The following is an 11,838-nucleotide window of genomic DNA, read 5'->3' as shown; positions in this document are numbered from 1 at the left end:
TTGTACGTTTAGTATTTTTGTTTTGGTAATATGATATCAATAGCCAGCTACAAGATATCATATAGTGTATTGGTAAGATGTTAAAGACATTCAGTCTCTATTGTCAGAGAGCTTTGCTGCCCAGTAAAAACAACTGGCGAAACTTAGTCAGCAAAGGAAGACTGCGTGAGCGTGCAAATTGCTAAGCAACTTTAACGTGCATAACAAAGCTCCCAGCTGCTCCATAAATCTAACCTTGAAGCTATTTCCCTCTCACCACAGAATCCCATTAAAAGAGGCTCTCAGAGTTAGCTAATCTAATAATGTATCAATGCCTGTGATATATGCTTACAAAAGCACAATTCAGTCACAAAAGATTTCATTCCACATCAAGCCCATTAACATTTCACACTGCTAACATCTGATGACCACAGAAATGTGTTATGGTGAAGTATGTGCCATATAGACTGAGCTGTAAATGGACCGACATTCACACATATGGCTGCACGGGTGGATCATGTGTAGACTATTCAACTGTCTCCAAACGAAAATGTGAAACAATCAGTTCAGCTGCAACGCTTTGTTTTTGGCTTTGGAAACCAGTAACCCGAAACCTTTATTTTTACACATGAAAACAATAAAGTCTAAAAAGAAAGAAAGAAAAAAAGACAAAAACAAAACAAAAAACTCAGCCTACATATAGGGGGCATATGTAAGCCAGTGTGTGCACACAGTACATTTGGCAAACATCCTGACATTTTTATGGGACCCCATGCGTGCCAAGTATTGAGAAATGTAATTGCTTCAAAAAATGAAACTTTGAGAGACAGAGCAAAGTTTGCTGTGCTAGCATTCAAAATGAAACAGCAGCTGTAGTAAAAGTAGGAGCCAAGAGTTTAACTTTAAAAAGCAAATTCTTGATAAAATGTTGGTACAAGCATTTTGACATATTTTTTTACTGTTACCATAAATAAAAGGAAAAAAAAATCATGATGTTAACATCATCATCAGATATGTAAATACATTTTAAAAATATGTTTTAAAAAAATAACTGTGTACATTTGTGTATGTTCAAATTATTTGTATTTTATGGTTACACCACTTGACATTTTTGAAATAATAATAATAATAACAAGAATTATTATTATTATTATTGAATAGTATACTTTTTCAAAAATGTGCAAAATCAACATTAATACAAAGACTTGTATTATATATTTAACATTTATATTTTAAAGGTCTTTTTTAACATTTGTTACATTTGTGTGTTCAAAGTGCAGTTTTTTATTTTATATAGTTACACCACTTGACATTTTAGAAGTCGTCATTATTATTATTATTAGATGTTTTTTTTAAAACAGAACCAGCATTAATACAAAGATTAAATGCTAATTATAATTTTACATTTGAACATTTTTTCGATTTTTTTTTTTGTTGTTGTTGTTGTTTCTCCTTTTTCCATCTCAGACATTTTAATTTGTTAACTGCCTACACAAGCTGTTTTTTTTTTTTTTAAATACTGATTAAATGAAGAAAACAATCCTATTTAACCTTTATGACATTAAATCATTCATTATGATGTTTCAAAGACAAACGTATCATTATATTGGTTGCGTTTTTTCTTCTCCCCTTAAAAATTGCAATATTGAGGTCAAGCTTCATATGTGGCCACATCACCCTTGGATTTCACAGACCACAGTGCTTTCAATTGTTGGCTTTGTTGAGTGATGAGCACTAGCACTGCGAGTACCTCTCAAATCAATCTGTTAACTTGAGTTAAACTTGAGAAATACACAATGGGACGCTGCTTTGTTTTGGTTCTCCTACTTCTATTCTCTCAGCATAGAAGAGGTCCAAACAAAATTTTAGTCCAAATATCTGCAGTGAATTAGAGGATAAAACAACCGCCACTAAAGGGTGGATATTATTTGAAGGATGACCATGTTCCCACCTCACAGCTAGCGTAATTCACCCGTTTTCTTGACAATACCACAAAGAAAGGAAAGACCAAACATTTACTTTAGCTGTCATATCCAGAGAGGAGCCAGTTAATGCTGGGAACCGCCTGGACTTTTTCTTTGTCGAGGCAATATTAAAACAGACTTAACGCATATGTAAACTATGAATGCCTATGAAGGTGGAAAACAAGGTAAATATGAACAGAGTGTAGCACATCACATGATCAAAAGTATTTTTCATTAACAAATTGGTATTTTATTTAGAAAAGTATCTTTATTAGGCAGATTAGTATAAATAAACATAATTAAACAAAACTTTTGCTAACATATGAAAAAAAAAAAACATTAGACTTTAAGGCTGCAAACCTTTTTAGGCTTGCTTTGGGTTGGCAACAATATATTCTGCTGTCCACAAACATTTGCACACAGAATTGTCAAATTAATTTTACTTAAATACAAAGTTTCTTAGTGAGAAACTAATCCATTTCTGCTTTAAACAGGAGCCCTGTGCCTGGGACGAAAGCGCATGTATAACTGACCTAAAGTCAATGCCCTTCATCCAAAACCTCTTGAAGAATGGAATAAAGGCAATTATACAATTATATACACTACAAAACTGTACAACAGACAGAACATTTGACAAACATTCTATCATCATAGAAAATAAATAAATACACTTAGTGCATTAAAAAAAGAAAAAAATTAAATTAGAGCGAACCAAACTCAGTTTGGTTCTGCACATCGATTCTCACACTGAGTCAAAGACAGTCCAGCTGCCTCGATTTTTGTTGAATGTTTGTATACGTTTTGTTCAAGAAATTAGATTTTAACACCATTAAAAAAAAAACAAAGGGCAGCTCTAAATGTCCAACAGTGAAATTCATTAATCAGTAAAATGGGTGAAATTGTAGGAAGTGTCTATCCACCAGTTTGGCACAATTCAGTTTTCTTTGACAGATTCTGCATGATCATTTTTACAAAGTTCAACGTAACCATGCTTGCTAGAATGAAACATTTTATGGTATTATTTAGACTGTTTTATATCTTGATCCAATCAATAAATGTACTGATTACATTCATAAACTAGGGATGCACTGACTGTCATCTTTTATTACTATCTTAAGGCAGTTACTTTTTGGTACTCACTGCTAACATTACATCACTACGGCTAAGGCTGCAAATGTGTTATTGCTTTTATACAACACTTCAATGAACCAGAAGTTCACACGGAGTATGATTCGAACTAAATTTGAGTTCGTAGTTAGTATGTTTTTCCTCTGTTGTGAAGGTCGCAGCAGACTACTGCGATTTGGCGTACTTTACTAGGACTGTCCTGCATCTCTCCACCGCTGTGATTCGTGGCACAGTTGTTGACTTTTGGAGCATTTTAAGAGTATGTGTACCAGTATTGGACTGATACCTATTGCTAGCAGTGGCACCGCTAGCATTTCTGGGCCCCTTGGACAGTTTTTGCCTCGGCCCCCATTGAAATTGCGATCGCGTCCCAGGGATTGCATCGGGCCCCCTCTCTAGTCAGGGCCCTTGGAATCGTCCTAACCTTCACCCCTTTACGGCGCCCCTTATTGCCAGTATTGGTACTTAACTATAAAAACACAGACAGAGGCCTGAGTCCATTCTTGGTTTTCTAGTGCTGGTACTTAATAGAGCTTCAATGGCACAATTGAGAAGTGTTCAAAGTTATAATGTGCTCTTAAAAGTCATCTATATTGAACAAAACTTCAAAAGTCAGTGATCAAAAACAAGTGCTCAGTGGTTCATGGTCACTTTAAAAAAAAGTTCGTAAGGTTGCAAAATGTGCATTAACATGTTCAGTAGCAAAAATGATGCAAATCAATTGCTTATCTTAAAAGTTCCAAAATACGTCCCGTCAGCTGCTGGATCCAGTAGCCATGCATTGGATACATTGACATAAATACCATCGCCATTATTCAGTTGGATGCCTCTGCCCTGCTCCACGCAGTACATGTTGTACTTCGCGATGTTCCACTGCAGAGTGCCGCCGCTTTTTGTAAGGAGAATAGGTGTAATTACAGACTGTGTGTGCTTCTCGTGATAAATGTATTGAAACAACTGTACATTGCTGACGTCCTCTTTGCTCGAGTCGTGTTCCTCAGCGTATCGAAAGCAGGTCTTGGCATATACATAGTAATAGCCAGCTTCATCCACTTGAATTCGTCCGTCATGGTATCTCATCTTAACATTCAGTCCTTGAAAATCATCCCAGGTGATCATGGTTAAGGCATTTCGATTTTCTGCAAAAGCAAAAGTAACACAATGAGAATAAACATGTTTGATATAAATATGGATAGATATTACTTGAAGATCACTTTAGGTTTTTTTTATTTTTTTAAAGAAATTTAAAAACATTTCTGGAAACATTTCTGACAATCATGCCACGTGATTCTGAAATAAACAGCATATGCTTACTGGCTGAAAAATTAGTGGGCGTCTTGATAGGAAGGTGAGCTGATGGCATGCGTGTGTCCTTTTTTAGTCGACATTTTTCCTTCCTCTCCTTAAAACTTTTGAGTGGATCAGCTATTAAGGTTTCACTGTGCATTTCCTGAGAAAGAACAACCAAACACATTACTGAATGATCTTCACAGTGCAGATTTTTATGATCATGATCATCTCCAATAAGAAAACAAATATATGTACAGACTAAAGAATGGATATTGAATGTTTATTGTAGATATTTCATGTAAACGAGTGGGATTTTGGACCAATGACATTTCACAGTGGCAAGGTCTACCTAACATGATGCAGCATAAATAGAAACCAGACAAGCTAGTTAAGAAATGGTGTAAAGTTATACTTTGATTCCTCATTTTTTTCCTTATTTCACAAAAGCAACAGACTTCAGGAAATTGGTTACACTACAACACTGTATGATGACCATTTAGGAAAATGAAAAAAAGATCTAAAATTCAAGTCCTTAAAGCTGAAATGTGTCATTTCTGTCACTAGAAACTACAAAAGTCACAACCAGGGTTCAAGAACTTCCACTGATTGGACACAGTTCTGTTCTCAAAGTCAGTATGTAGCATCAGGCTGGTTGGGCTAAATATCGTTCATCGCTACATTTTCATGGTTGAAAACCATTCGAAAACCAAGTGATCGGGAATTTCGCAAGAGGGCGAAAGGTTTCCAGATGCAGATTTCGCATCAGGCTCAGTAGGCCAAGACTCAACTGTCTTTACAGGAACACCGTGCATGACAGGTAAGACCAGATAAATAAAGCAAGAGACCAGGATGTAATAACACTACCAGGCTATAAATATGTCATGCTGTTTCCTTCCTGCAGTTTCACCTGCTCAGGTATGATGTTCTCAGTGCCTCAAGGGTCTTTCGAAAAACTCAGAAAGAATGACACATCTGCTAATGTGCAAGGTATCTTTAAATGGAGCCAACAATCCAGGAAGTCCAGCAAATCTAGAACACACTGAATACTTCAATACACTCCCTTCAACTGTGTGAAATCTAGTCTGATTTGTGGGCGAATATGTCATCATTTTATATATATATTATACCACAAAGAGATTTATATAAGTGGTAGTAGATTAAGGCCCAAGTAAAAGCTATATTTATGAAATATGAACTAAATATCAAACATTATCATATTAGCTTTTTTGTCCTATACTACCATCGAATAGCAAACAAACCTAATAATTAGGGCTTTCAAGTGCAGAGTTCTGGATGTTGTTCGGTGCTCTGACCTTCTTAAGAATTTTGGTAGACCGCAAACAAAGTAGGCCAGCACATACAAGCTCTCAAACTAGATTGCATTTGAGCAACATTAAAAAGCCATGACATAAAATACATTTAAACACTTCTTTCAGGTTTACGTTTCCTCGGAAATAAGTTGCCCCAGAGTAATGATAAAAACAGTAAGCTTCTCATGGCCTGGCAAAGCAAGCTGTCAGGGGGGGGGAAAATGCTTCATAAAGCCTAGAAGACCATGAATAGAAATTTGATATAGCATTATACTTATAAAAAACACACTCTGTGCATACAGGAAATAATCCTTTAAATGCATGTATGACCTAAAGTCAACACACTTTATCTCTCCTCTGATCTCTCTTCACAGATTCTGATATTAATTGAGACAAATCGATTTCTTAACCGCAGCCAAATGTCTTTTCCAAACCCTAAAATTACACTCTACTACATGAGGACAGCACAATGAGAACTGCATCCATACGGACCATATATAGATGTTTAAGCAAGTCATTTGTAATTATAGAACCGGTAGCCCTGAGACATGGTTAAATATCCAAACTAAGTTACTGACAAAGAACAGTTCGAGGGAATTTGACTTGACCTTTTCACAAGCGACTATACCATCACGGTTAAGGAAATGTTTTACAGCAGCCGTGGTATTCTGGTGTGTTTATCCTTGGCTTTATACAAAATATGTGAAAATACCAATGCAGAGCCCATGTGTAACAATGGGACATTGGTACCATTAATGCAAGAAGCACATTCTGTCTGTCCAGTAGACACTACTTGCTGGAGAGATACATGTTTGGAATTTCCTTATTTGTGACCCTGGACCACAAAACCAATCATAAGGGTCAATTTTTCGAAATGATGATGCAACATGATTAATTGTGGTTATTATTCAAGACAGAGAACTCAGAGAGCTGCTGTTCCCAGCTTTCATATGTGACCCTGGACCACAAAACCAGTCTTAAGTGTCAATTTTTCAAAATTGAGATTTATACATCACCTGAAAGCTGAATAAATACGCTTTTCATTGATGTATGGTTTGTTAGGATAGGACAACATTTGGCCGAGATACAATCTATTTGACCCCCAGTGACTTAAGACTGGTTTTGTGCTCCAGGGTCACATTTGTGCTAATAAGAGGAAATGCCTTGCTATAGGCACATGCAATGTCTATAATGCTAAGAATGATGATTAGACCATCACACCCCAACCTGCATAAAGCATCTGTGCACTTCTCAAAATCTTGGTTGGATATGTGTCAACTGTATCAAGTGTCAACTATCAGTTGAAAACAACCCCTGAAAGCATAGAAAAGATCTAAAGCTTCATCGTTTAGAATCTAATGAGATTTATGGTGTACTTAAATTGCATTTTGTTTCTTTCAAAAGACTCCTAAATGCAAATTGTGTTGTGTAAAATGAGGAAAAGAACTGCAAACTGCATGAAACTGCAAACTGATGCTGTTTCTGAGTCTGAGCTAAAATGCACAAGCATGAGGAACACAGACTCATCTTTTGAAGTTTATGAGCTCACCTCATTAGGACTCCGCTGGGCTGAGGCAAGGTCAACCTGTAAAACACAACAAACACAGTTCAGTCACACAACTGCATCCAGCAGGTACCACTGCACACTGCATGCTTTTAATGAACTAACGGGAAAGCAGGCTTACTTTTATTAAGAAATTAAACTGCGCTTGACATGCTCAGAGAACAAAAGTGATGTAAGATGTGCATTTACTGTAAATCCAATTCGATGAGAACTAATATGTTTAGCTACTGTGTGTCTTGACCAATGCACTTCTTCAACATTTGTGGTAAAACAGAACAATATCATCACATAGGGTTTAAATGAGGTGCTTATTATGTTCATATTATATACTATAAGCAACAGACCTAAATCTGCACCTGCAGAACACTTCAAAAAGTCTTCAGACTTCCACAAAATTGGAATGCTTGCCATTCATAAGATTCTTCAAATTCCCCAACACTATTGCTTTCGTTGTTGCATATTTTGACTAAATATTTTTTTTAACAATAAAAAAATCTATAATGCTTAGTGAGATCTCCAATCTCACATTTTACCATGGAAAAAAATCTGTTCCCCAGAATTACACAGATCTTCCCTCAACATAAGTGCAGAAAATGCAAAAACTTATTTCCATTTGGGTCGAATGAATAAAGAGGAACACTGTGGTCTTTGTCAAGTACGTTCAAGCACAAGCAAGTTTTTCTGCTATAACTACATCAGCCACATTTTTGGAAATTAAATAAACTGTTCTCACTGATCTTGGATTGTGATCACTATTTAAAGCGGTAAAACTAGGGCGTCAACACCTATCTGAAACTATGAATAGTGCAGGTGCTCAGTTACAAGGTAATATGATACACACCACAAAATCCAAAAATCCGAAACTTTCTGTAACTGTAAGTGAAACCAGATGGAATGCTGACAGACAGAATGAGAGAGATACGCAGTGTGTGATATTATTCTCATTTCCTCTAAAGCACCGAAACTGCATTTCATATAGGCCTACATGCGCTATAAAAGGAATGAGAAGAAGCTTTTTGCAAAAGCATTTTATTATCATATATGGTTTGGTTCAGTTGAGGATTGTCCCTGCATCCATTTCTGAGGATAGCATGAATCATGAGCCAAACACAACTGACATTCATCTTTTTCCCTTTCTTGCATCTGTTTCTTTGGCCCTCCACCAGCACACAAGAAGCCTCCGACATACACCGCTGCGTTTGGGCCAAAGCCTCACAAAAAACAAGATGTCATAATATTCTCCACAGCATTTAAACTACAGGAGAGAGGTCTGGGCATGACAACATGTGAGAGCTGTTTCTCAGCATCCCATTCACTGCAGCTCTGCCAAACATATAAGTATCAGACCACCAGATGAGCAATGAAGTCAGAGGAAATGTTTTGGAGAATCAGGGTGAAAGGGCAAACTTGACATGACCAGCAAACAATCTTCCCAGAGGGGGAAAAAAGAGAAGTCTTTTTACTTTATAGCAACCATTACACTACTACAAGCTGAATTTCTGAATTCAGGAAATTATGTGCAAAGCATCTCCGGATGCAGCTCACGAAGTTAGTTTGGAGTAAACAGAGCTGGAATCTAGACAAAGAAGAGCCTTGGATTTGTTCAGCATGTTTTGGGCACTACATAATTCCTATTTGTGTTATTGTATAGCTCTGGTGACTTTAATTTTATTCTAATATACTCAGACAGTAATGAACATACATGTCCAGCCATTTGACTGACACTGCATGTCTCTGTATCACTTGTGGGAGAGCCTCAACAGCAAATTTAATGTCTGTTTTCTCCAGATTTCTGGAAAACGCGGAAAAAGGAAACCAGTGCTAGACCAACAACACATTCACAAGGATCAGCATTGCCAAAAAACCAACATTTCCTGCGTCAGCATTTGGATTATACAGTTATTCCTAGAACAAAACTAGTGTACAAAACAAAACTATTTAAACATTTAATAACCAATGACAACGACAGAATTCGGAATCAAGAAAGATCAATAGATCTGCACATATAAAACACAACTCCTATATCACACACTGATATATTTGTGAGGTGATATTAGTAACAGTAATGTCAAAAGAAAAGAAAAATACAACATGTGTACGATAATGTTTTTGTCGCCTGCAAGGACACGGAGATTAAAATCCCTGACACATATACGTTTGTTTGCTTTTTTTTTCTTTTTCTTTTTTTAAATAAACCCACTTAAGCTATCTGAATCACTGAAAATGTATGGACATCAAGAGCTTTAACATTTTGACAACTCTCTGAAGCGACGTCTAAATGATGACAGAATATAAAGTTGAAATCAGATGATCTGTTGAAGGTGCGACTTAATTGGACAGACCAAATTCACACCTTCAAATACTAAAGTCAAATACTTTTTACCTCCAACAATCGTGCAGCTTGTAAAGCATAGAATCAATTGTTTTTGGAAGTTACGTTAAAACCCCACTTGGCACAAAAAGCACTGAGTGGGCACAAGGCGCTTCTCCGAGCGCGCTCTCCTTCTGAAGTTCAAACGCGGCGCGTCTCACACTCTCTGAACCGTCCTGCAGCGCTTGACATTCAGAGTTCACAGCAGGTTAAACGAAACCAGGCCTCAAAAGTGCTGAAACGCAAGTAAAACTTTCAAATGCATGCACCTAAATTGTGACAAAGCCTGTAAAAGTGTTGCAATGAAAGAGTGTATGAAATGTGGGGTACTGTGCTTTCTGCCTGTCTTTGCTTCCTTGAGAGTTTCTTACCTCTCGCAGATAACCGGTTAAGTGCAACAAAATCGCCACACTCGACGCGACCTGCAGCAGTCCCATGACAGCGAGCGTGCCGAATATGAGCGCTCTGTGCGTGGATCCCGTGTGCGCAGCGCGCCCCGGAGCCTCTTCCATATCGATATGATTCCGCAGGTACGCGCGATAATCATTAGCTGCCATGAGCGCTCGATCGCGGCACAGATCCTCTCTCAGTGGGAGGACTCGACAAATGATCAACGATTCATATAAACATGTGGGTGGGCAATGCTGTTGGCTTCGGAGACAGCCAATCAGATAATAGGCACAGATGATCTCGCTTTTTCATGTTTCCTTTTTTCTTTTCTTCACTTCTTTTTGTGCGAGTTCAGTCAAGAGCAGGTTGTTGTAGTCGTATTGCTATCTAAAGAGACTAGGACTACGCTAACCTGGAGATGCACGTGGCTCTTACTTTCTACTTAAAGTAAATGTTTGAAATAAATCAGGGTATTTGTTATTATATGGCTAAATATATTTCCTTGCAACAACCACACAAACCGCAATGGGATTAAACAGACAGCTTCCTAAAACCAGTGAGATTAACATGACAAGTGCATAATAATAAACCACTTGTACTTTAAACCCACTGTAATGGTACTGTGTTGATAATGACTATTACTTCCCGGAGTGATGTAATATTGGCTCCTGTCTGTTGTAATACTGTGACCACACAAGACTGTGGCTGTGCTCATGTACTACCTAACTAGACAGCATTTATTGGTGTTATTCCTAGTGATCTGCCTAGCTAGTCAATCATTTTGGGCATCAAATTTAGTGAGCTGCCTATGCAGACACCAGTTTTTGACATCACTGAGTTGCCTACCTAGACAGCATTTTTGGTGTAATACCTAGATGCCTACATAGACAGCATGTGCTCATGTGCTACCTACCTAGATATGGGTGTTATACCTAGTGATCTGCCTACCTAGTCAATCATTCTTGCCATCAAAGTGAGCTGCCCATCATTAAGTTGCCTACATACTGTAGACAGCATTTTTTGCTGAAATACCTAGTGAGCTGTCTACCTTGACAGAAATTTTGGTGTAATGCCTAGTGAGCTGCCTACATAGACAACATCTTTGGGCATCATATCTAGTGAGCTGCCCACCTAGACAGTATGGGTGTCGATGCAGACACCAGTTTTGGGAATCATGCCCAGTAAGCTGCCTCTCCTAGACAATTTTTGAGCTTCATATGTAAACACCAGTTTTGGACATCATATTGAGACGCATACCAAGACAGCGTGTTTTGGGCATCATGCCAAGTGAGCTGTTTACTTAGACAACAGGTTTAGGCACCATGTCTAGTGAACTGCTACATTTTTGGAATCATGCCTAGTGAGTATTTTTGGATGTCGTACCTATGGAGCCACCCAGGTAGAGAAAAAAACAAAAACAAAACAAACGAGCTGCCTGCCTAAGGTATCACAAGCGCATTCCAAACATCCTGTCTAAGAAGGCAGCTCACTAGCTTTTGAGACACCAACGAAAAGTTCATTAATACTGCTAAAACAGATGTTTTTGTTCCTACACAATCTATACCGTATTGAACAACTCACACAGAATTCAACATTTGCAGTCCAAAAACAGATTTTCCAAATAACGCCCACTTTTTAGATCAGCATCCATGATATTCCTGAAGAGAATCAATGAGTCACCGAGTGTTTATCTGAAATTATAAACATGCTGAAATTCCTCTTGTTATTGCCAAGCTGAAGCGAGGTTAAAAAGAACAGAGCTTCGTAAACAAATGTGCCTTTTGATGTTCAAGCAAGTATAAAATCCCAGCATAAAAACCTGTTTTAAAACAGCAGAGAAAA

General features: G+C 37.6%; 1 protein-coding gene across 1 annotated transcript; it reads right to left on the bottom strand.

The window, feature by feature from the left end:
* Nucleotides 1-2,225: 2,225 nt before the first annotated feature.
* LOC107749039 (TNF superfamily member 11) lies at nucleotides 2,226-10,228 on the bottom strand. Its single transcript, XM_016564088.1, has 4 exons — nucleotides 9,978-10,228; nucleotides 7,221-7,256; nucleotides 4,386-4,521; nucleotides 2,226-4,210 (listed from the first exon to the last, which is right to left on the bottom strand). The coding sequence occupies exons 1-4, from the start codon at nucleotides 10,161-10,163 to the stop codon at nucleotides 3,789-3,791; spliced, it is 780 nt and encodes a 259-aa protein (XP_016419574.1). The 5' UTR covers nucleotides 10,164-10,228; the 3' UTR covers nucleotides 2,226-3,788.
* Between the last annotated feature and the right edge of the window lie 1,610 nt (nucleotides 10,229-11,838).

Source organism: Sinocyclocheilus rhinocerous, unplaced genomic scaffold (genome assembly GCF_001515625.1).
Source record: "Sinocyclocheilus rhinocerous isolate Xijiao unplaced genomic scaffold, SAMN03320098_v1.1 scaffold2245, whole genome shotgun sequence".
Taxonomy (NCBI): Eukaryota; Metazoa; Chordata; class Actinopteri; order Cypriniformes; family Cyprinidae; genus Sinocyclocheilus; species Sinocyclocheilus rhinocerous.
This window is presented reverse-complemented; position numbering and strand designations above follow the sequence as displayed.